Source organism: Heptranchias perlo, unplaced genomic scaffold, assembly GCF_035084215.1.
Source record: "Heptranchias perlo isolate sHepPer1 unplaced genomic scaffold, sHepPer1.hap1 HAP1_SCAFFOLD_268, whole genome shotgun sequence".
Classification (NCBI taxonomy): domain Eukaryota; kingdom Metazoa; phylum Chordata; class Chondrichthyes; order Hexanchiformes; family Hexanchidae; genus Heptranchias; species Heptranchias perlo.
In genome coordinates this window covers 197917-224109 of record NW_027139280.1, presented here as the reverse complement: position 1 = coordinate 224109, position 26193 = coordinate 197917, and the positions used below count along the sequence as shown (strand labels likewise).

The 26193-nt window shown below is 47.6% G+C and overlaps 1 protein-coding gene across 2 annotated transcripts in view; it reads left to right on the top strand.

Annotated features, from left to right (window-relative positions):
• The window catches only part of LOC137310662 (islet cell autoantigen 1-like), an 89556-nt gene that overhangs the window by 14786 nt on the left and 48577 nt on the right, over nucleotides 1–26193 (top strand). For both annotated transcript variants that reach the window (XM_067978364.1, XM_067978365.1), the window contains exons 4-6: nucleotides 14596–14668; nucleotides 22518–22641; nucleotides 23495–23693. In XM_067978364.1, coding sequence (XP_067834465.1) covers nucleotides 14596–14668; nucleotides 22518–22641; nucleotides 23495–23693 — 396 coding nt within the window. The remainder of the gene's footprint in view (nucleotides 1–14595; nucleotides 14669–22517; nucleotides 22642–23494; nucleotides 23694–26193) is intronic.

Below are 26193 nucleotides of genomic sequence, written 5' to 3'. Positions count from 1 at the left end.
GACTTGGCAAATACACAACCTTGTGCCAGAAAATTACGTGCCTGTGCTGTATATGTGTCTGATTAAAAAGAACGTCCCCATATCACAGTGCTGGGTCTCAATCCGCACCCACCTGGAGGCCAGTATGGCTCATCTTACTCAGCGTACCAGCCTCCAGAATCAGCCAGCTCCCAACTGAGGCGGGGAATCAGCAACAACCAGCAAAGGGAGTCCCTGCCTCCCAGGCGTCATTGGCCTTGTAAGAGGTGGGTGGAGGCTCGGCCCCTTTCAATGCCAAATGGAAAGTCCCGGAATCGGTGGGAACCTGGCGTACCCCAAGTCCTTGACATTTTCTGGAGGGTTCTGCTGGAGTTATGGTAGGAGTCCAGTGGAGGCCTGAGGAAATTCGTCCCAGATACTGAACTTAATGAGTCTGGTAATGTTTTTTTTTATTCATTCATGAGATGTAGGCGTCGCTGACGAGGCCTGCATTTATTGCCCATCCCTAATTGTCCTTGAGAAGGTTGTGGTGAGCCGCCTTCTTGAACCGCTGCAGTCCGTGTGTTAGTTAGGGAGTTGCTGGATTTTGACCGAGCGACAATGAAGGAACGGCGATATATTTCCAAGTCAGGATGGTGTGTGACTTGGAGGGGAACGTGCAGGTGGTGTTGTTCCCATGTACCTGCTGCCATTGTCCTTCTAGGTGATAGAGGTCACAGGTTTGGGAGGTGCTGTCGAAAAAACCTTGGCGAGTTGCTGCAGTGCAACCTGTGGATGGTACACACTGCAGCCACGGTGCATCAGTTGTGAAGGGAGTGAATGTTTAGGGTGGTGGATGGGGTGCCAATCAAGCGGGCTGCTTTGTTCTGGGTGGTGTCGAGCTTCTTGAATGTTGTTGGAGCTGCACTCATCCATGCAAGTGGAGAGTATTCCATCACACTCCTGACTTGTGCCTTGTAGATGGTGGAAAGGCTTTGGGGAGTCAGGAGGTGAGTCACTCGCTGCAGAATACCCAGACTCTGACCTGCTCTTGTAGCCACAGTATTTATATGGCTGGTCCAGTTAAGTTTCTGGTCAATGGTGACCCCTAGGATGTTGATGGTGGGGGATTCGGTGATGGTAATGCTGTTGAATGTCATGGGGAGGTGGTTAGGCTCTCTTTTGTTGGAGATGGTCATTGTCTGGCGCGAATGTTACTTGCCACTTATCAGCCCAAGCCTGGATGTTGTCCAGGTCTTGCTGCCTGCGGGCTCGGACTGCTTCGTTATCTGAGGGGTTGCGAATGGAACTGAACACTGTGCAATCATCAGCGAACATCCCCATTTCTGACCTTATGATAGAGGGAAGGTCGTTGATGAAGCAGCTGAAGATGGTTGGGCCAAGGACACTGCCCTGAGGAACTCCTGCAGCAATGTGCTGGGGCTGAGATGATTGGCCTCCAACAACCACTACCATCTTCCTTTGTTCCATCTTCCTTTCTAACCCAGAGGTTACGAGTTCATATCCCATTATGGAAAGTTGTGAAATTGAACTCTATGGGGCCGATTTTCGGATGGCCGAGCGGGTGCGCTGGGGGCTCCTAAAATGACGGAATCCTAGAGCGGGTTCAGAGCCCGGCTCCAACCCGCTGACGTGTTCGGGTGTGTGCGCAGCTCCCGAATGAGGGACTCGGTATGCTTCTTTACGTAGTTAGGTAGATAGTTGAGGTACTCATTGAGTGGACATTTTGGCAGGGGTGCAATTTTGAAGGATCCTCAGCGTGTTTCCCGTGCTGTGGGAAACACTCCCTATTGGAGCAGACGTGTTTCAGCCAGCAGCCAGTGGGAGATGCAAAGGATTATTTGACAGGTGGGGAGAAAACGTCATTGCAGCAGGGCACTCTGTCACTTCAGACAAAGTTTTGGCTGCAACACTTTGTCTTTCCACTCAAAATTCTTAATTTATACCCTAAACTCTGCTGTGCAAACACATTTACCTCGACTTTGTGGACCCCCTCCAACTCACACCGTCAGGCTTGGGGGGGGGCGCCATAGCTGCATTCATCACTTCATCCGAGGACGAGCAACATCATTAGCCTTGCCAGGCACGCCGTCCATCTCCGCCACGTGGAGCTCCACAACAAAGTTCTGCGCCTCAGGCACCTACACAAGAGCACGGAGGGCAACAACAGAGAGAGCGACGTCGCAGGAGGCACTACCCTCGCCACAGGGTCTACAGACTGAGGCTCGGCTTCCTGGACCTCTATGAGGGGCAGTGCATACGGAGGCTCAGAGTCAGTCGCCAGGTAGTCGCAGACATCTGCAGCCTCCTTCGTGCCGAGCTGCTCCCGGCTGGCCCGAGCAGCACCTCCTTACCTGTCGCTGTCAAAGTCACCACTGCCCTCAACTTCTTCGCCTCCAGATCATTCCAGGGTGCCACCGGGGACATCGCCAGGGTCTCTCAGTCGTCTGCACACGTGCATAAGGCAGGTCACGGACAGCTTCTTTCGCAGGGCCTCGCACTACGTCAACTTCCCCATGGATGAACGCGGCCAGACTGAAAGGGCAGTGGGATTCCACGCTGTGGCTGGCTTCCCATGGGTGCAGGGTGTAATCGATTGCACCCATATAGCAATACGAGCACCTCCACACGAGCCAGGACTGTTCATCAACAGGAAGGGCTATCACTCCATCAACACTCAGCTTGTTTGTGACCACCGCAGGAGATTCCTTCATGTGTGCGCCAGATACCCTGGCAGCTGCTACGATTCCTTCATCCTCGGAGACTCCAATATCCTGCCCCTCTTCCACGCACCGAACACCCAGATGGGCTGGCTCCTCGGGGACAAGGGATACCCCCTGCACTCTTTGCTCATGACCATGACACCTCTGAGGAACTCCACCACCGAGCAACAGCGTCGACATAACGACAGCCACATCGCTACCAGGTCAACAATTGAGCTTCAGGTGCCTTGATCATTCTGGGGGAGCGCTTCAATACGCACCAGCAGAGTGGAACGCATTATAGTCGTGTGTTGTGCCCTGCACAACATGGCACAACAGAGAGGGGTGCAGCTGGAGGAAGCCCCATCCACATCTGCCACCCATGGGGAGGGGGAGGGGGAGGAGGCAGAGGAGGAGGAGCAACCCATGGGTGGAACAGCGGCTCACCTGGCTGCTCATGAGGCCAGGGAGTCACTGATATGTGAACGGTTCTCCTAACATCAGACAATGTGAAGAGTCCAGTCCTCCTGGACAGAGCAGCAGCAGCCACACCAGCCACCACCCCCACACCGGCCCCTGCCCCCTGAAACTACACATACACCCACTGTAGAGTGACCCAATTGGTGGCATCAAGTGTGGGTGTTCATGGTGAACCTCATGAAAGGGCCTTATTGCACAAGCCAGTCAAGAATGGCCAAGACGTGGCAGTAGTGGTGACAACAATAATATTTAATGTGCCATTAACAAAAATAAAATATAAATAAAAAACATGACAAACCGTCAAACACCTTTGTGCTCACAAAACCTTCACCATACGCTTATGAGTACTACTATGTGGTGCCTCCCCTGTGGCTGCAGCGGAGGTAGTGGCAGGTTGCTCTTGTTCATGCCCTAACCGATTTTAGATGCTTTGGGCCTACGCCCTCTGGGTTTCGGTGCCCATGAGGGCCCCTCCAAAGACTGCTCCACCTGCACCTGTGCAGGGACAGACTCTGCCACCTGGAGAGGAGGCAGCATTGCGGGTACTGGTTGAGGGGGGGGGCAACGGGTGAGACGTGGGGGCGCTTTGAGTGGCGTCCCCACTTCCATGTCCCCTTTTGCCATTTTCCCTCCCCTGGGCCAGGCCCACACCATTCCAACCACTCTGCTGGACGACAGTTTGGAGGACATGTGTGAAGCCTTGTAAGACCAGTGCCGGAGTACCTGCCTGCCTGTATAAGGCTCACCCTGAGTCCGAAGGGCCATTGTCAGGGCCTCGATGGACTCATTTGTGAGCCATGCTTGAAGCTCAGAGGAGGTTAGCATTCCCTCCATCGCAGATATTCCCGCACTTAACCGCAACACTATCTCAGAAATGCCCTCACGTCCCTGTGACGGTATCTGAGATTCCCTGCAGTACCTGTGACACCATTCCACTCATGCAGGAGTTAGAACCGTAGAAAAGGTACAGCACAGAAGGGGGCCATTCGGCCCATCATGTCCGCACCGGCTTGAGGAACAACCAGGTGCCCATTCTAATCCCACCTTTCAGCACCCGGTCCATAGCCCTGCAGCTTACAGCACTTTAGGTGCAGGTCCAGGTACTTTTTAGAAGAGTTGAGGGTCCTTGCCTCTACCACCAATTCGGACAGCGAATTCCATACACCCATCACCCTTGGGTAAAAAAAGTTTTTCCTCATGTCCCCTCTAATCTTTCTGCCAATCTGCTACCTTCAAGGACCTGTGCACATTCACTCCAAGGTTTCTCACTTCCTCTACCCCTCTCAATATATTCCCGTTTACCGCATATTCCCTTTTACTGTTTGCCCTCCCTAAGTGCATTACCTCACACTTCTCCGGGTTGAACTCTATTTGCCACTTTTCCACCCACTCCACCAACCCATTGATATCTTCTTGGAGTCTACAGCTATCCTCTTCGCTGTCAACTACACGGCCAATTTTTGTGTCGTCTGCAAATTTGCCAATCATGCCCCCTACGTTCAAGTCCATATCATTAATATATACCACAAACAGCAAGGGACCCAACACTGAGCCCTGTGGCACACCACTGGAAACGGATTTCCATTCGCAAAGACATCCATCAACTTTTACCCTTTGTTTCCTGTTACTCAGCCAATTTTGGATCCAACTCGCCACATTTCCCTGCATCCCATGGGCTTTTACCTTTCTGACCAGTCTGTCATGTGTGACCTTGCCAAATGCCTTACTAAAATCCATGTAGACAACATCCACTGCACTACCCTCATTGACCCTCCTTGTCACTTCCTCAAAGAATTCAATCAGATTTGTAAGGCATGACTTTCCCTGAACAAATCCATGCTGACTATCCCTGATTAAACCATGCCTTTCCAAGTGACAGTTTATCCTATCTCTCAGTATTGATTCTAATAGTTTGCCCACCACCAAGGTAAGACTGACCGGCCTATAATTGTTCGGCCTTTCCCTCGTACCCTTTTTTAAACAATGGTATTACGTTTGCAGTCTTCCAGTCCTCCGGTACCTCCGCTGTATCTAGTGAGGATTGGAAAATGATCCTCAGAGCATCCACTATTTCCTCCCTGACTTCCTTCAATAGCCAAGGAAACAATCCATCCGGCCCTGGTGACTTATCAACTTTCAAGGATTCCAGTCCCTCTAGTACTTCCTCTCTCGTTATGTTTACCTTATCCAATATTTCACACCTCTCCTCTTTAACTACTACGTCCAGATCATCCCTTTCCTTGTGAATACGGAGACAAAATATTCATTTAAAACCCGACCCACATCCTCTGCTTCTACACACAAGTTACCCTTATCATCCCTGATAGGTCCCACCTTTTCCTTAGCTTATCCTCTTGTTCTTAATGTACTGATAAAACATCTTTGGGTTTTCTTTAATCTCACTAGCTAATATCAAGCTTTCCTTATTTCCTTTTTTATGTCATCCCTGTACTTTCTATACTCCTCTAGGCTTTCTGCAGTATTTAGTTTTCTGTGACAGTCATCAGCTTTCTTTTTTTGCTTTATCTTGCTCCGAATACTTCTAGACAACCAGGGGGCTCTAAATTTGGCAGTGCCACCCTTTTTCTTTGAGGGGATGTGACTCCTCCATCCTCTGTGCGATTTTGGAGAATGCGCGTGGCACTTGTTCCAGCACCTCGCAAATGTGCTGCTGCCCCTCGATCATTCTCCTTTTTATGGATGGCCCCCAGGCTTCAGCATCTGTATCCAGTTGAGCAGAGCCTGGAGAAGAGTGCTCCCACCGATGTGGACTCTCCACAGCTGCCCCTGCCACCAGTGTCTGCTCGTGCTCACGCGTGTGGTGACTCACCATGTGCGACCCCAACTATGTGAGGATGGGGACCCACCGAGGTGTGTATATCTGCGCTGGTGGATGGCTCGCTCAGATGTGACGGTGCCCCTCAGAGGCCGGCAAGTCCTCTGAGGAATCGCCCTCCGCCTTCTCGGCGGTCTCTGAAGGCCCTGTAAGAGAACAGAAGGCGATTTTAAGCATGCTGACAGATGTTGAGGTGCTGAAGATGGCAAGGCATGTTAACATCATTTGCTATTGTGAGTGCTGAATGTTAAAGTTCTGTCACCAGCCATTTGTCGGGTGGCAGTCTCGGCGTCCCCGACGGACAGGCACTCGAGGGTGCGGCTTAACTCCGCGTCTGTGAGGATGACCAGATGTTGCGGCCCCCTCCTCCGGTCTTCGCCCTCTCCCATGCATTCTGGGCTCTCCTATAAGGGGAGAAAGTAGAGAGGCGTGAATGAGGGATGGTGACGTGGCCAACCGCTGAATGCATTGGTTTGGGTGAGGCTGACCGTGAAAGAGATGCATCAGAGGGTGAGCATGAGACTGAGCCATGACATTGTGTGAGGATTGGGTTGAGCGGTAGTGGTGGGATGAGTACTGGGGAGGTGAGGAAGTGCAGGTAAATTGAGGATGAGCTTTGAGTGGGTGTGAGGGGTGTTGGCAGTGCAGAAGGAGTTGTGGGGTGGGGCGGTTATGTGGAAGACAGAGTGTAGGAGAATGAGTAAGTGTACTCACTTTGGCTGACCTACTTAGGTCATTCCTGCACTGTATCCATGTGCATGAGAAGTTGCTGCTGCTGGTGACCTCCTCTGCCACCTCGAGCCAGGCCTTGGTGGCAGAGGCAGGCCACTTCTTCCCGTCTGCCCGGTAGAAAATATCCCCCCTCCTCCTCCTCCACCCCATCCAGTAGGACCTGGAGTGAGGCATCAGTAAATCTGGGAGCAGCCTTTCCCTGGTCTGCTTCATTGTATAATTTTGGTTGTTTGCTGCAGGAGCACCATTGGAGGACTGCCCCTTTAAATAGGGCTCCTCCAGCTGACGGCCTGTGATGCGGGTGCGCAGTCCACCCGTTGCGCAGGTTGATGACTGGAAACCCCTGAAGCCACGGTAAGTGGCTTCAATTTACCCGTGATCGCGTGGGGATGGACAGATTTTACTGGGTGGGTTACCCATACGCCCAATCGGCACCACCCCCCCCGCCCCGGCCCCGGCTGCCATCCCGCCTCCCTGGTAATATCGGGGCCTATAAATCTGGCAATCTCTGGGCTAGCACCAGAAAAATTGACCATGAAAGCTGCCGGATTGTTGTAAAAACCCAACTGGTTCACTAATGTCCTTCAGGGAATGGAAGTTGTTGCTTCTATCTGGTCTGGCCTACAGGTGACTCCAGTCCCGCACTACGAGGTTAACTCTTTATACCCTCGTGGCAACTAGGATGGGCAATAAATGCTGCCTTGCCAGCGTTGTTCATTCCCTAAACTGAATTGTAAAAAAGAAGCCAAACTTTAGAAGCCCTTCTGCACCAGGACCCTTCTGGTCAACAAGAGAAGTAAGAGATAGTATAAAGCTAAAAGAAAGGGCTTACAGGACTGCAAAGAACAGTGGAGATCCTGCAGGTAGGGAGAGATATGAAGAACATCACAGGGATACAAAGATAGTAGTTAGAGCTGCAAAAATGGAATACGAGAAAAAGCTTGAGGGATACCAAAGACAACACTAAAGGTTTTTATAAGTGTGTTAAGAGAAAGATCAGAGTAATGTGGGCCCCTTAAAGACAGACACAGGTGATATTGTAATTGGAAATTAGGAAATGACAGACTTACTAAATACTTACTTTGTATCAGTCGTCACATCAGAGGATGAGGATAAAGTACCAGAGCTACAAGGAAAACAAAAAATAAATCAAGGGGAGGAACTTACTAGATTTAATACAAGTTTAAAAAAAAATGATAATGGAGAAAATAATGAGACTAAAGATACATAAATCTCCAGGGCCTGATAGTTTCTACCTCAGGGTATTAAAAGAAGTAGGTGAGGAAATTGTAGATGCTCCAGTCATGATCTTCCAAAACTCTCTCGATTCAGGAACTGTCCTCCTGAATTGGAAAATTGCCAATGTCACTCCAATATTTAAGAAGGGTGAGAGAGATAAACTGGGAAATTATAGGCCTAATGTCTGTTGTGGGGCAGTTACTAGCATCTATTATCAGGGCCTGTAGAATAGGGACAGTCTGGGGAATGCAGGGTGATGTGGGCCTGTAGAATAGGGACAGTCTGGGGAATGCAGGGTGATGTGGGCCTGTAGAATAGGGACAGTCTGGGGAATGCAGGGTGATGTGGGCCTGTAGAATCTGTAGAATCAGAGTGACTGAGCACTTGGACAAACATGAACTGATCAGAGAGAGCCAGCATGGATTTGTAAAGGGGAAGTCATGTCTAATGAACCGAGTTGGATTTTTTGAGGAGGTCGTTAATGTGGTAGATATGGGAATGTTTTCATACATACATATTTTATATATATATATATCACACACACTTAAAGAAGGCATTCAATAAGCTTCTACATAAGAGACTGTTAATAAAAGTGAAAGCGCATGGAATTGGAGTCAATCTATTGGCTTGGATAGGGAATTGGTGAGGAGGTAGGAGACAGAGAGTAGGGTAATGGGTATGTACTCAAATTGGCAGGATGTGACTAGTGGTGTCCCCCAGGGATCTGTACTGGGGCCTCAACTTTTCACTATATTTATAAATGACTTAGATGGAGGAATAGAGAGCTGTATATCCAAGTTTGCTGATGACACTAAGTTAGGTGGCACAGTAAATAGTGCAGATAGGAGCAGAGAGTTGCAAAGAGCCATTGATAGATTAAGTGAGTGGGCAAAACTGAGGCAGATTGAGTTCAGTGTAGGGAAGTGTGAGGCTATCCAGTTTGGGCCCTAGAAGGATAAATCAGAGTATTTTCTAAATGGCGTAAAGCTAGGAACTGTGGATGAGCAGAGAGATTTAGGAGTCCAAGTACAGAAATCACCAAAAGCTGATGGAGAGGTACAAAAAATAATTAAAAAGGCTAATGGAATGTTGGCCTTTATCTCGAGAGGGCTGGAATACAAAGGGGTGGAAGTTATGTTACAGCTGTACAGAGCTCTGGTTAGACCCCATCTGGAGATACTGCATTCAGTTCTGGGCACCGCACCTCAGGAAGGATTTATTGGCCTTGGAGAGGGCGCAGTGCAGATTCACCAGAATGATACTGGGCTAAAAGGGTTAAATTATGGGGACAGGTTGCATAGACTGGGCTTGTATTCCCTTGAGTAGAGAAGATTAAGGGGTGATCTAATTGAGGTGTTTAAGATGATTAAAGGATTTGATAGGATAGATAGAGAGAAACTATTTCCTCTGGTGGGAGAGTCCAGAACAAGGGGACATTATAAAATTAGAGCTCGGCCGTTCAGGGGTGATGTTCGAAAGCACTTCTTCACACAAAGGGTAGTGGAAATGTGGAACTCTCTTCCCCCATAAAGCTGTTGAGGCTGAGGGTCAATTGAAAATTTCAATTGATTTAAGATTGATTTTTTGTTAGGCAAGGATATCAAGGGTTATGGAATCAAGGTGGGTAGATGGAGTTAAGATACATATCAGCTACGATCTAATTGAATAGGCTTGAGGGGCTGAATGGCCTACTTATGTTCCATCCTTGTGGCCTTTCTAACTGGGATTATCACTCTGTGAGCAGTTTTACCTCATGAGCCTACACCCAATAGGAACTGGGTTAATATTTTACCATACTTATTTCATATCTCGAGAGAGAGAGACCGTCACACAATCAGTCACTGCACCGCCCAGTCTTCAAATATTTATTTTTTGAGAGGTAGCAGACCTTAGAGTCAGCTGTGGCTAGCACTCTTGCCTGTGAGTCAGAAGGTTGTGGGTTCAAGTCCCACTCCAGGGACTTGAACACAAAACCTATGCTGACACTCCAGTGCAGTACTGGGGGAGTGCTGCACTATCGGAGATGCCGTCTTTCCGATGAGATATTAAACCGAGTGTGCCCTCTCGTGGACTTTAAAAGATCCCACAGCACCATTTCGAAGAAGGCCAAGTTCTCCCCGGTGTCCTGGTCAATATTTATCCCTCAACCAACATAATTAAAGCAGATTATCACATTACTATTTGTGGAACTTTGCTGTGCACAAATTTTCTGCATTTCCTACATTGCAACAGTGACTACATTTCAAAAGTACTTCATTGGCTGTAAAGCGCTTTGGGACGTCCTGAGGTCTCGAAAGGCGCTGTATAAATGCAAGTCTTTCTTTAACTGGATGGCGCATTGGGTTTTACACTGGCTTTTCACATGGGACCTGGGTTTCACAGCCCAGACCAAAGTCTCCTGTCTGCTGGCTGTAAGGGTCTTGTGTGCAATGAATTTGGGAACGCAGGCTGATTTCTTTCCTCCACCTAGCCCATGGGCACTGAGCTCAATTGTAGGAACTTCTACATAGAATTACACAGAATCTACAGCACAGAAACAGGCCATTCGGCTCAACTGGTCTATGCCAGTGTTTATATTCCACACAAGCCTCTTCCGACCCTGCCCCTTATCCCCCTATTCCCTTGCCCCTCATGTATGCAGCGAGCCTCCCCTTAAATGCATCAACTCTATCTGCTTCAACCACTCCATGTGACAACGACCTCCACATTCTCACACGCCTCCTAAATGTTTCCACTTGTCGGGAGTCCAAAACTAGAGCTCATAAATATAAAATAGTTATTAATAAATCCAATAAGGAATTCAGGAGAAACTTCTTTACCCAGAGAGTGGTGAGAATGTGGAACTCGCTACCACGAGGAGTAGTTGAGGTGAATAGCATAGATGCCTTTAAGGGGAAGCTAGATGAACACAAGGAAGATAGGAATAGAAGAGTATGCTGATAGGGTTAGATGAAGTAGAGGAGGCTTGTGTGGAGCATAAACGCTAGCATAGACCAGTTGGGCCGAATGGCCTGTTTCTGTGCTGTAGTTTTGATGTAAATTCTTTATTTGATCTGTTAGTAATTGTCTTGTATTTGTGCCCATTTGTTCTGAACTGACCCCACAAAAACAGTTTCTCCACATCCACCCTATCGAACCCCTTCATAATTTTAAAGACCTCGATCAGATCTCCTTTCAGTCTCTTTCTCAGAGAAAAGAGCCCCAGTCTGCTCAGTCTTTCCTGATAGTTGCATCCTTCTAGTAACATCCTTGTAAATCTTTTCTGCACTCTCTCCTGTGCTTCAGTATCCTTTTAGTAATATGGAGACGAAAGCTGCACACAGTAAACCCTGACTAAGTACAGACTGGGGGATGAACCTGGGCCTTCTGGTCTGAATGGGCTTAAAAGATGTCACTCAGCAACTCAAACCACGAGCATAGTGCAACCTACAGAGAGTCACAAACCCCCAAGTTCAGACGTGACTGCATTTTATCTATAAGGCCTCTGTGTGTTTTGCCTGGCCGCAATCCAGCTCAGGTTAATAACGGTAAGAGGATGTGTTTGGACATCCCTTCTCATGAAAGAGCTTGCATTTACATAGCGCCTTTCGCAGCCTCTGAATGTCCCAAAGCACCTCACAGCCGATGAAGTATTTTGAAGTGTGATTTATGGAAGCCCCTAGGTTCATTCCCCAGTCTGTTCTTAGCTGATCTCAGGGCAGCTGTAGGGATGCCACAATTTGCCTTAGTGCCCCTGGGCTAGGTAACCAAAGTTCCCACTCCTGATTACTATCCAGTGACTCTTGCTGGACATTATGTGTGGGTGGATGTCTGGCGAGGAGAGGACGGGGCTCTTCTGCGATGCCCTGCACAGTGGAATAGCTCGACGAGCCTCACCAGTAGCTTATGTGAAGAATGACCATTTGGATACTTTACTGGAGAGCTACTGGTGCCCGTAGGACCGTACCCTGGCCCGGTTCAGTGCTCTCTGGACAGGAGGGGAGAAAAATTGGGGGATGGGGAGGGAAATAAAAGAAGACTCCAGAGCATTCCACTGGCATTGACACCAGCTCTAGTGGAAGGCGTTCTACAGGGAACGCATATGTGAGTCATGTCAGGTCACAGTGGAAATGTTCAGCTGTAGTTTTAAAAATATGTGTTTCAGTTTACTTGTAATTGATGGAGAGCACTATAATTCTGTTGCCTGACACCCAGCGGCTCCTACGATTGTTTAGTCGCATCACCGAAAATCAGAGCGTTCAGCTTTTCATTCATTTTAATCTTGCCTGCCATTTATTGGGCTTGTAACAGCTGCCTGTGCTTTTTAATTCTCATTTATGGTTGAGGCCTGGTAATTAGCTGTGATTGCACAGTGCACAAAGGTAATATAGGGAGTGTGTCCTGACTCTTGGCAGATGGCCTGCAGTTAACCATGAAAGGCTGGGGAACGTAAAAGAAATTATGTGTTGTTGCTACTGGCTACAGACTGGCATTAGCGCTGCCCTGGATAACTTCCCATGTAACATGTTTGGGATTAAAATCGACCGGTTATGTCGCAGTGGAAGCCTTAGACTGCATTTACAATACAACTGTAGAGTTGGCGCGAAGTGGCCTCGCTTTGTGCTGAGGCTGAGAAGCTGTAGTGTAAATTGAGAGTCAAGGCCCCCGCTTCCCAGGAGTCTCTGTCTGCTTCACTCCACAGCCAGGTCGAGTCTTGACTCTGGGTTTCCACTATAATGTCTTGGGTTCGGTGCAAAACAAAACGGTCTCTTGCTAATACTATAGTTGTAATGTAAATGCAGCCTCAGAATTTATTATTCCTGAGTTTCTGTGTTTATTTGCTTTTTCATTTTGGAGGAACAGGCTCGAGGGGCTGAATGGCCTACTCCTGTTCCTATGGAATACTGTATTATCCTGTAGCTGTTGCCTGTCCCTGTACCAGTGCCAATACTCAATCCAGGGAGTGAGTAAGGGACCCATTCCCTGGCTTCTAACAGGGTTACCCTTGAACTTAGTTATTTGGAGATGCCCATACTGGTGTGGCTGACTTGCCCTCTGATGTACAAATAAAATCTCACAGCTGTGAATGTTCTGTCAGGAGAAGGAAGAGCAGTGAAGTTTCGGATAGAGATGGATTGGTTGGATGGCATTGTCTTTTCCAGAGATTGTTTCTTCCGAGTTGGTTCCGGTGTGAGGGATAGGAATGGACCAGAGAGCTAGCCATCTGTCTCCTGAAGGCAGTCCATGTCCGACCAAATCACCCTTCGTTCAGCCTTTGTTAATCTCTTGGATTAGACAGTCTTTCAAAGCATCTGGACCCAAGGAAGTCACAAAGGCAGCATCATCTGGTGCCACATCATTGGAGTGCATATAGCCTGTATGTCAATTAGTCAAACCATAGAGGGTCTAGTAAGATCTTCAGTAGGAGCCCAGGAGGAGGTTAGATTTTAGTGCAATAGGGATCCCAGTAATAACTTTCATTCTTATGGTTGGACTTCTGTGCAATGTGGCCACAGTTACCAGTACCCCTGCAGTGTACACCAGGGTCTGATGACCATTTTTGGGTATCTGGCATGTTTCATGTGACTGGCCTTCATATAACTGGTCACTGTCCTCCACAGTTCACATCATTTCCCATTGCTCTCTGTTCTCCCCAAGCTTCCTTCTGGAGGGTTTTAAACTCATTTAGATGAGAATGAAGTGAAAAATGGTGTAGCAGTTTACATTCTGAGGTATTCATGTGATGAAGTCTTGCAGTGTTATCAGGACTCTGTGGCGTTTGCCTGGCCATCTGCCTCTGAGAGGCAGCAATTGGCGTCTGTACTTACAAGTGGAATCGTAGGGATTCTTGGGATGTGAAGGATCCATTCTCAGAATTGAGGACAATGTTTGTGGGTTGAAGACTAAGACACTCCATGCTGTTACACGGAGAGTATCCCTCACCCTGCTAATAAACAACTACACAGAGATAAATCAAATGCTATGACATTTGCAGTTTGTTATGTTGTTGTCTGTAAAAGTGTATTTTATTCACACATGGCAAGCTTTATAAATGCCAAGGAGTTTACAAATAGAAATTCCAGCATGAAAAGTAATCCTTTGAAGAACTGAAGCAAGCTCGTCCGATGACACTGTACCCTAATGCACAATTGGTAGACTTGCGAATGATTTTAAAGGGATAGTCCAGGGTAAAGTTCACAGTGGCCATATCCTCAAATAGTTGTCTGTGAATTTAATGATGTAAATAAAAGGTGACTTGCCTCCCAGTTGGGGCTGCTGACATTTTTGTGACATTGGGAGCAGAAATGTAATGTTTAAGATGGTTTTGTTGTGTGTGGAAGTTGAACTTTCAAAGATTGAGGAAGCCAATTTCATGCAATGGATAGCTGAACATTTCCCACACAAGCTGTTCCTATGGTCTTTGAATGAGATTGTCAATTAACGGTGAACTATGGACTGTTTTGTGCTGTGGACTCGCACTTATTTGAAACTGTTAAGACTGCTCAGGTTCATTTGACTTAGGACCCTTTTAATTGATTAACACAGGAGACTTTTAGCTGATAAGCCTGGGCTGGAATCAAAAGGGCTGTTGCTTTCCTGTCCCTCCCTGCACTAATATCTCACACAATTCTAATGTGACTGTTCCAGGTTTACCGTATAATACAGACATCATGCATGGAGCTTCTGAAAGCGATTGAAAAATATCAGCAGAGACTCAACGGTAAGTAACCACATGCTTCTTTTCTGTAAGGTTGACAAAACCAGTTGCAAGAGCTGGTTGGCTGTGGGATCATCAGTAAACGGCTCCATTGTGCTTTTCTCAACCTCAATGCCCCAAAGTGCTTTACAGCCAATGAAGCACTTTTGAAGTGTAGTCACTGTTGTAATGTAGGAAACGCGGCAACCAATTTTCGCACAGCAAGTTCTTACAAATTGGAATGAAATAATTTACCAAATAATCTGTTTTTAGTGATATTGGTTGAGGGATAAATATTGGCCTGGACAGGGTTGGTATTCTTCCCCATCCTGGATGCCAACTGAGTTAGGAAAATCTTGTACTAGCCGTTTAGTCTGATCACTATTTGGAATGCGGGTTTGCTGGGCTTCCAGCCGACTCGTCTGAGACCAGTTCCTGCAACATTAAAATGGGCAATGATTGAATATCTTTCTTTTCATCTGCAATTCAATTACGGAGTTCACCATCAGTTTCAAAATGGGGTGATTAAATTTCAGACTCGTTTTAAGCACGGTGCTAAATTACTGGTTAGGTACTTGTACTGAGAAGGGTAGAAGGTTGGCAAATGTGGTTTGTGCCACCATAGTGAATCTCCCTTGCTTCATAGACAAGGTGGAGGCTCGTGCCAAGCCCTGAACAGAGTACGTAAGTGGTTTCCCCATTGCCTCAGCCGATAAAGGCAGTGAGTAGCTGAGCCATGCTGACCAGAGGTTCCAGGCTCGCTTCTCTGGCCTGTGCTAAGATAGCTAATCTGTACTGGGGTGGTGGTTGGAGCACTTGCTGTCGGTCTCTGCTCCTGGGAAAGAAAGTGGAAAATTGTCCAGGGTTCCCACTCCTTATTGCAGCAGCAGCAACAACAACTTGCATTTATGTAGCACCTTTTATGTAGTAAAACATCCCAAGGCACTTCACAGGAGCAATTATCAAACAAAATTTGGCACCGAGCCACATAAGGAGACATTGGGCAGCATTTTAGCACCCGCTATCTGGTGCGTTCCTGGCAAGGGGGCCCTGAAAATCGGGAAATCCCGGAGCGGGACCGGAGCCCGCCTCGAACCCGCGCACTTCCGGGTTCCCCACTGACGCGCCGGCGTGCGCGCGCAGCCCCCGCTGGTGGGAATCCCGCAGGCAATTAAAGCCAGCGGGATGCCACTTGAAGACATTTATTTCGCTTGTTCAGGTCATTAACTGACCTGATTAAGGGATTGTGTGAGGAGGGGTGGGATTTTAGAGCAAACTGGGACTGTTTCCCACACTGGGGGAAACACTCCCAGTTCAAATGGACGTGTTGCAGCTGTCAGCCTGTGGCCGCTGCAAAGGTCCATTTGACAGGTGGGGGGGGGTTGGGGAGACCCTCACTCATTGCAGGAGGCCACTCTGTCACTTGGGACAAAGTTTGGCCTCCACCACCCTCCTCCTGACAGTCAAAGTCACCAACTTGCACACTTAAACCGGGGTCCAGAGACATGTACCTACCTTGCGGACCCCCTCAGATGTACATCTTCCGGATGGGGGTCCGCCGTAGCTGCAGTCATGACCTGCTTGGAGGGCGAACAGCATCACCAGCCTCGCCATCCATGCCGTCCACCTCTGACATGTGGAGCTCCACAACAGAGTGCTGTGACACATCCACCTGTACAGCAGGAGGGAGGGCTACCGCAGAGAGAGATGCGTCGCAGAGGGCACTACCCTTGCCACAGGGTCCACAGACCGAGGCTCAGCTTCCTGGACCTCTCTGAGCAGCAGTGCACACGGAGGCTCAGAGTCACTCGACATGTAGTCGTGGACATCTGCAGCCTCCTTCATGCCGAGCTGCTCCTGGCTGGCCCGAGCACCATCTTCTTACCTGTCGCTGTCAAAGTCACCACTGCCCTCAACAACTTCTCCTCCGCATCCTTCCAGGGTGCCACCGGGGACATCGCCGACGTCTCTCAGCCGTCTGCACAAAAGAGCCCTGCAAATACACCTACACCCACTCTGCAGTGACACAATGGGTGTCATCAGTTGTGGGTCTTCATAGTGATCCTCAGGAAAGGGCATTATTTCACAAACCAGACAAGATTCGCGAAGACATGGCAGTAGTGGTGCCAATATAATATGTAATGTGAGTTGGTCAGAAATTCAATATAAGTAACAACCATGACAAACCCTCAAACACCCTTGTGCATCCTCTTCATGCTCACGACACGTTTGCCTTACGCTGCCCATTGCACATATGTGATGCATGCCCTGTGGCTGCAGCACAGGTAGTGGCAGGTTGAGTGAGGCTGGCCGTGAAAGAGATGCACGAGAGGGCGAGTATGGAAAAAAGCCATGAGATTGTATGAGGATTGGGTTGAGTGGTAGTGGCGGGATGAGTACTGGCGAGGTGAGTAAGTGCAGGTGAGATGAGGATGAGCTTTGAGTGGGTATGAGGGGTGATGTGACAGAGTAGTGTTGGCAGTGCAGAAGGAGATGTGGGGTGGGGGCGGTGATGTGGCAGACGGAGTGTAGGGGAATGAGTAAGTGTACTCACAGTGGCTGACCTACTGAGGTCATTGGAGCGCCTCCTGCACTGTATGCAGGTGGGCGATATGTTGGTGGTGCAGGTGAGCTCCTCTGCCACCTCGAGCCAGGCCTTCTTGGTGGCAGAGGCAGGCCGCTTCCTCCCGCCCGCTGGGGGGAAGATCTCTGTCCTCCCCCTCCTCCTCACCCCATCTAATGATACCTGGGGTGAGGCATCATTAAACTGGGAGCAGCCTTCCTCCTGGGCTGCTCCATGCTGTGATTTTTTTCTGTTTGTTGCAGCATCTGTCAGTGGAGGACTGCCCCTTTAAATAGAGCTCCTCCAGCTGACAGATCTCACTGCGCATGCGCAGCCCGCCCGACGCGCAGACCAGCAGTGGGGAACCCGGAAGACAAGGTAAGTGGAACCAATTGGGCTGCGATCGCGCGGGGAGCTGACTGATTTCGCCGGGCACGTTACCCACGCGCCTGATAGCCCCCCAGCCGAGAACCCGCAGCCCTGGTAACATCGGGCCCATTAGGACAGGTCAAAGAGCTAGGTTTTAAGGAGTGTATTAAAGGTGGAGAGGTTTAGGGAGGGAATTCCAGAGCTTGGGGCCTAGGCACCTGAAGGCAAGGCCGCCAATGGAGGAGCGAATAAAATCGGGGATGTGCAAGAGGCGAGAATTGGAGAAGCGCAGAGATCTCGGAGGGTTGTAGGGCTGGAGGAGGTTACAGAGATAGGGAGGGGCGAGGCCAGTGATATCTGTAGGAAACTGTATCTAACTTTGGTGAGGACAGGATGGAGCTCAGTTATGATTCCCCTGTGGCCGAATAGCTTGCTGACACTGTCTAGGCTCACATATGAAGAATGGCCATTTGGGGAATGTCCTTGGAGTCAACATATCTGAGAGAGGAGGAGAGGAAAAGAAAATTAGCAGAAAAAAGGAAGAGCAAAAGCAAAGGAGAATAACTAACTGCAGTATATGGTGGACCGTAAGGGCAATTTGGCTTCAAGCTGACAACAGGCACCAATAAGTATTAATTATTGTTGCTTAGTCACCTGTCTGAGGAAATGTGCTGCACTGTGTGGTTCGACCCTCTTCAACCCAGATTACATACTTTTTAAAAAAAAAATGAGAGCCCAAATTGAATTCAGTCACTAATAATTATGCATCAAGGTGAAATGAAACGTTTAGCGCTGTGGCTCTCCTCAGGCTTACAGTAACATGTTAAAGGAGAAGTTTAGTGTTTTCATTCTTCCCCCGGTACCTCACCCAAGTGGTCATTGTTCACGTGTGAGCCTAGCCAGTGAATTTTCAGAGATCATCTGACCATGGGGGATGTCGGAGGTGAGCCTGATCCCGCGACACACACACACACGTAGTTTTTTAAATGTTGAAACCGTCCCCAGTCAGCACCGTTATCTTTGTGTCCATTAGACTTTTCAATCCAGTCTGACTCAACTTTCATGGGGCAGTGGGCCTGGCACGAAGCTGTGGACTTTTTCTGATCAGTGGCACACACGATCCCTGTTTTCAGTGCTTTCCGTCCAGCTGGGATTTTTCCACATATCCGTCTTGCTGTAAACTGAGCTTTTAAATCGCTGGAAAGGGATTCAGGCCGGTAGAACACCCAAACTCCATTCATGCTGGTACAGGATCCAGCTCAGAAAGACCTAATTCAGAAAGAGAGATGTGTATGGAGCCAAGTTACCACCTCATCCCTCCCCCAGGACGATTGGGAAGAGGAGGAAGGCCTGGTGTTTAAAGGCACTGAACACACAGTTAGTCAGGATGTGCTGTTAACGTCAGCTTATTTTTAATTATAGGTTGTTGCCCAGCAGATAAACTAAAGATAGATAAGAGATTTTAGGTGTTATATTTGTTATTGCAATGGTGTCAGCATGGCTGAATCAGATTTGCGTACAGCACAGTTACCAGTATTGTCACTAGGTATATTTGGAATTTTCAAATTAACACGCTTTTAGGAAAATCACACTTTTTAATGTTGTAAGATCACCTTCTCTGATGCTCTTCATTCATCACCTTAAATTGCTCCCGTTGCTGCCACCAGCAGTGACCACACGAACATACGAATTAAGAGCAGGAGTGGGCCATTTGGCCCCTCGAGCCTGCTCTTCCATTTGATAAGATCATGTTTGATCTGATTGTGACCTCAACCCTACTTTCCCGTCTACCTACCATAACCTTTGACTCCCTTGTTAATCAGGAATCTATCTAACTCAGCCTTAAAAATATTCAATGACCCTGCCTCCACCGCTCTCTGGGGAAGGGAGTTCCACAGACTCACGTCCCTCGGAGACAAAGTTTCTCCTCATCTCTGTCTTAAATGGGAGACCCCTTATTTTTAAACTGTGGCCCCTAGTTCTAGTCTCTCCCACAAGGGGAAACATCCTCTCAGCATCTACCCCTTCTAGTCCCCTCAGGATCTTATATGTTTCAATAAGATCACCTCTCATTCTTCTAAACTCCAATGTATACAGGCCCAACTTGTCCAACCTTTCCTCATAAGATAACCCCCTCATCCCAGGAATCAGTTGAGTGAACCTTCTCTGAACCGCCTCTAAAGCAATTATGTCCTTTCTTAAATAAGATGACCAAAACTGCACACAGTATTCTAGATGTGGTCTCACCAATGCCCTGTATAACTGTAGCAAAACATCTCTACTTTTATATTCCATTCCCCTTGCAATAAATAACAACATTCCATTTGCCTTCCTAATCACTTGCTGTACCTGCATACTAACTTTTTGTGATTCATGTACTAGGACACCCAGATCCCTCTGTACCTCAGAGTTCTGCAATCTCTCTCCATTTAAATAATATACTGCTTTTCCATTCCTCCTGCCAAAGTGGACAAGTTCACATTTTCCCACGTGGTACCTGTACCAACCAGTACTTCACCCTAGTGCCATTCAGTACAAAATGCTTTTACCAGACACAGCCCAAGTTTGGAAAGACTTGTCCAGTTCAAGTGGACATATGAAAATTTCACACACCAACAATTATGGTTTGCTGAAATCCCAGTAACAATACAATGATGCTACGGGAATCGGAATACTGTGGTTGCTTAATCACCTAATAGTGCAACACATGCCACACCCTTGCTCATTGACGCTCTTTGCCTTTGATGCAAGTGTAGCTAATTGTATTTTAATTGACAGTCATAAAAAGCAAATGATTCTGTGCTTGGTTCTGCTGTTGAAGTGTTGAGACAGTTTGTGCCTGTAGGTGGAGCTGTTTGCATGTTTTGTACCAATGTATGGCGCACTATAAGAGACTGTTCCTACACAACAAAAATATTTATGATGAATTTATGTCCATGTCAGCATGAGCTAGTTACCAAACTCCTAGTGTCACTCCGCCATATCCAAAATGAGTGCAGTCAAACAGACTGCAGTGAAATTAACCTAAAGAAGGTGGTCTGATGGGACGCAGTGAGTTAGAGACTGGCCTTTGGGACCGAGGTTCAAATCCAGGCCAGACTGATGGAATGAAAGCCTCCTGTGTCTGCTGGCTAGAAGGGTTCTACGTGAAATGAGTTTCAGCAGTCTGAGTCTAGTTCCTGGTGCCCACAGCACAAAACTGCCTTTAATTCAGGACTAGTTGGCATTGAATTGGCAATCTGGCTCAGGAACGCCATAGAGTGGCTGGTGAGAGGTGGAAAAATGTCTAAAAGGGCGCGCTCGGACTGGAGCTGTGGCAGATTCTTGGCACAGAGCAGAAGGAGCTTTTACTCTGAATCTAACTGTGCTGTACCTGATCTGGGAGTGCTTGCTGCTGGCAGTGAGTGCCTGAAATGACTTGTTCTATTCTTTACCAACAACATCCCTCATCTTGAGGAGCACAACATTCATTAAACAAAAAAGCTTTTAAAAACATTTGTTTTAAAAACATTGTCTTGCATTGGATTAACAAGATGCGGTCTCCAGTATAATGTGCATGCATTAAGATGTCGAAACCCCCATCTCCAGACTAGTAGTCTCGCGCCAGTAATTAAGAGAACAGAATGGTGTCCATTTCAGGCAGCCAGTTCCTGTGTCAAGCACTCCCAGGTCAGGTGTAGGTTGGTGAATTGGAGAGTGAAGGCCTCTCTCCTCTGCTGCAACTCAGAACCAGTCGGGTATTTCCATCTCCCACACCAGCCATCTTGCGGCCTTTCTGAGGAAGTTTGCTGATATGTGCAAATTGTGCTTGTATCCATACCTCAAAGAAATTGGGTTAAGCCTGTGTAGGCTCATTTCATATTAGGGCCTTCATAGTCAACAAAAGAGGAGACTTTGATCCCTGGCTGTATTCAAACCTAGGTGCCCACAGTAAAGGCTGATGTGCTAGCACATCATGAGCATCCAAAGTTCTATTTAATATATAGGTGAATGTTTGCCGACACTAGAACCTCTGATCTTGGGCTGAAGTTCCTTGACTGGTGCTCAGATCTTTGCGTTGTCACTCGGTGCCTCTGCTCAGAGTGTACAAGGGCTCTGGGCAGCGTTGGAGATCATCAGCTTTGAATCCTCTCTTATTATGAAGTGACTTGGCTGAAGCATTGGCTCATGTGAAAGCATCTGGACAATTCGACCCCGCGCATGGAGTTTCTGACCCTATGTTCTCGCCATTACAAAGGCCGTCTACTTCCACCTCCCTAACTTCACCTGTCTCCACCCCTGCCTCAGCTCATCTGCTGCCGAAACCCCTCATTATTGCCTTTGTCATCTCCAGATTTGACTCTTTCAATGCTCTCCTCACCGGCCCTCCCACCTTGCATCCTCCTCTAAAACTTTGCCCGTATCCTATCCCGCACCAAGTCCCACTCACCCATCGCCAACCTACATTGGCTCCCTGCCCACCGACACCTCAGCCTTGTGTTCAAATCCCTTCATGGCTTTGTCCCTCCCTATCTCTATAACCTCCTCCAGCCCTACAACCTCCCCCTCTGACTCTGGCTTCTTGTCCGCGCCCCCCCCCCCCCCACCTTGGCTAACCATTGGCGGCCATGCCTTCAGCCAAGTACACCCAGGTTCTAAAATTCCCTTATTTAAACCCCTCCGTCTCCCCACTTCCCTCTCCTCCTTTAAGACTCACCTTAAAACCCACCTCTTCAACTTAGTTTTTGGTCATGCACTATTGTCTTCTTTGGCTCCTCGTCCTTTTTTCCTTACGTCTCTGTAAAGCTCCTTTGCTACATTAAAGGAGCCATATAAACGCAAGCTGTTATCTTGATGTCTGAATTAGAATTTTTTCTTTAGGGAGACATCTGGCTGATAATGTATCTCAACAGTGCTTTTTGTGATTTTAATGATAACTGCTGCCTGATTTGTATGTTGCAGCTCTATCCCAGGAGGAGAATGAGTTGGGCATGTTCCTCAAGGCACAGAGTGAGCAGGATAAAACCCCAGCTGGGAGGATGATGAATGCTACCAGTAAGGCCCTGTGTAGTTCTGCAAAACAAAGGTACTCCCACCTACCGGGGCTCAGGCCCACCTTCGTACTCGCTGTGTCTTGCTGCCTCATTTGTTGTCTACCTTTTATCTCGTGTAGGCTTGGTGTTGATAAATAAAATAAATCATTAATATGCATTTGCTCACTTCACTTGGTTTTAAGTCTAATAATGGTACAGTGCACGCAGTTTGTTTTTGTGAATGGATTGGATGTAAGACGTGTGGTTCAATTCAAGAACTGAGCTTCAAACTCCCCCAGTGTCCTAGTAGGTAAAGGACTACCTGGTGCAGTGCCAAGCCATACAGACTATGGTAGGATTCCCAGACGATACTGAATTAGCGGACTCCACCTTCGAGTAAGCATTCCAGCCCAAAGTCACTCTAGTCACTTTGCTCCTGAGGAAATCTGTTTTCCCAGTGGGCATCTAAAGCTAATTAGATGTAGTGATTTGCAGGGAGAGGGTCAGTTTAACACTGGTACTGCAAATGGTTGCAAGTTTGATAATAGGGACATCAGTGCAGAAAACAGTGCATTGTGTTGAATGGTTCTCACTATGATTTTAGTGAAGCGTCTTTAAATTTCCACACTGTGAACGGAGAAACACCCAACAGTACAATTATAGATTCCTTCCAGACTTGGGTTATGCCTGGAGAGCTAGAGCGAAGTATCAGTGGTTGCAGGTCTCACTGCTGGTGGGAGTGATGTGAACTGGTGAATTAAGGGCATCATACAAAGCGGTAAAGTGTCTTGGTTTTTAGTGTGATCCCTTTTTTCCCCCATACCCTGTATACCAGTATGCTAAATAAGTTTAGTGACAGCACTGGAGATGCACAGCTCACCCGCTTCTCCCCTTTGCCCATCCCAGACTAGCGTTGCGTATTCCACTCTTCCGACTGGAGCAGGAGGTGGAAACGTTTCGGCGGCGGGCGGTCTCCGACACCCTGCTCACCGTGAATCGGATGGAACAGTCTCGAACGGAATACAGGGGGGCGCTGCTCTGGATGAAGGACGTCTCTCAGGAGCTGGATCCCGACACATACAAGCAGATGGAGAAGTTCAGGAAGGTATGCGTGCCATGCTGTCTTAACTGGAGCAGAACTAAGTGCACAGGTGTAGGGACTCTATCCGGGATGAAAATGGTTCCAGTTTTATTGGTGGATGCTGCTGACTGGAATTTGCATAGAAGTATAAGGACGGGCGGCACTAACCCTGGGAGGCTCCAGAATCAAAACATTTTGACCTTGGCTTCGCCATGCTTTTTCTTTACAGTTATGTTTCATTATTCTAGCAGCTTACCAGACAAGGTTAGTGGTAGTGGAAATCTAGAACTCTCTCCCCTAAAAAGCTGTTGCGGCTGGGGATCAATTGAAAATTTCAGCACTGAGATTGATAGGTTTTTGTTAGGTAAGGGTATCGAGGGTTACGGAACCATGGCGGGTAGATGGAGTTAAGATACACATCAGCCACGATCTAATTGAACAGCGGAACAAGCTCGAGGGGCTGAATGGCCTACTCCTGTTCCTACCTAGATTTGTTGACAGGTGAGGCCTGTTGAGGTGCATTGCGACATATAAAGACCTGATTCAGAGACGTGCAGCCACGTGGGACCAGCCCCTTGCATTCAGATTGCACAACAAAAGGTGCTTGTTCCGACAGCAGATTTGTAGACCCACAATTTCATGGGCCTACGCTGCTGATTCCCGTCGGGTAAGGTCATTAATACTTAGGGGCACATCTGTTGAAGGGAGAACCTGGCATCTGCTTTCGGCCACACAGCGAAAAACACTTACAGGCATGTCCGAAACTGAGGCTGAGTGAAGTAGTTGAATCCGAAACTAGGGTCCTGAATCTAAATAAAGGAAATTACGAAACTATGAGGTGCGAGTTGGCTATGATAGATTGGGGAACTTTACTAAAAGGGATGACGGTGGATAGGCAATGGCTAATATTTAAAGAACGTGTGCAGGAATTACAACAATTATTCTTTCCTGTCTGGCGCAAAAATAAAACAGGAAAGGTGGCTCAACCGTGGTTTACAAAAGAAATTAGGGATAGTATTAAATCCAAAGAGGAGGCATATAATATTGCCAGAAAAAGCGGCAAGCCTGAGGATTGGGAGCAGTTTAGAATTCAGTACAGGATGACCAAGATTGATTTAAGAGGGGAAAAATAGAGTTTGAGAGTAAACTAGCAGGGAACATTAAAACTGACTGTAAAAGCTTCTATAAATATGTCAAGAGAAAAAGATTAGTGAAGACAAATGTAGGTCCCTTACAGTCAGAAATGGGGAACAAAGAAATGGTAGAACAATTAAACACATACTTTGGTTCTGTCTTCACAAAGGAGGATACAAATAACCTCCCGGATATGTTAGGGAACCAAGGGTCTAGTGAGAGGGAGGAACTGAAGGAAATCAGTATTAGTAAAAAAAAAGTGCTAGGGAAATTAATGGGGCTAAAGGCTGACAAATCCCCAGGGCCTGATAATCTACATCCCAGAGTACTAAAGGAAGTGGCCCTGGAAATAGTGGATGCATTGGTGATCATCTTCCAAAATTCTACAGACTCTGGAACAATTCCTACAGATTGGAGGGTGGCAAATGTAACTCCACTATTTAAAAAAGGAGGGAGAGAAAAAACAGGGAATTACAGACCAGTTAGCCTAACATCAGTAGTGGGGAAAATGCTAGAGTCTATTATAAAAGATGTGATAACAGAACACTTGGAAGGCATTAACTGGATTGAACAAAGTCAGCATGGGTTTATGAAAGGGAAATCATGCTTAACAAATCTACTGGAGTTTTTTGAGGAGGTAACTAGTAGAATAGATGGGGGAGAACCAGTGGATGTGGTGTATTTGGATTTTCAGAAGGCTTTTGATAAGGTCCCACACAAGAGGTTAGTGTGCAAAATTAAAGCACATGGGATTGAGGGGAATATACTGGCATGGATTGAGAATTGGTTGACAGACAGGAAACAGAGAGTAGGAATAAACGGGTCTTTTTCTGGGTGGCAGGCAGTGACTAGTGGGGTACCGCAGGGATCAGTGCTTGGACCCCAGCTATTCACAATATATATCAATGATTTGGATGAGGGAACTAAATGTAACATTTCCAAGTTTGCAGACGACACAAAGCTGGGTTGGAATGTGAGCTGTGAGGAGGATGCAAAGAGGCTCCAATGTGATTTAGACAAGTTGGGTGAGTGGGCAAGAACATGGCAGATGCAGTATAACGTGGATAAATGTGAGGTTATCCACTTTGGTTGTAAAAACAGAAAAGCAGATTATTATCTGAATGGTGATAGATTGGGAAAAGGGGAGGTGCAACGAGACCTGGGTGTCCTTGTACACCAGTCGCTGAAAGCGAGCATTCAGGTGCAGCAAGCAGTTAGGAAGGCGAATGGTATGTTGGCCTTCATTACAAGAGGATTTGATTACAGGAGCAGGGATGTCTTACTGCAGTTGTACAGGGCCTTGGTGAGACCACATCTGGAGTATTGTGTGCAGTTATGGTCGCCTTATCTGAGGAAGGATGTCCTTGCCATGGAGGGAGTGCAACAAAGG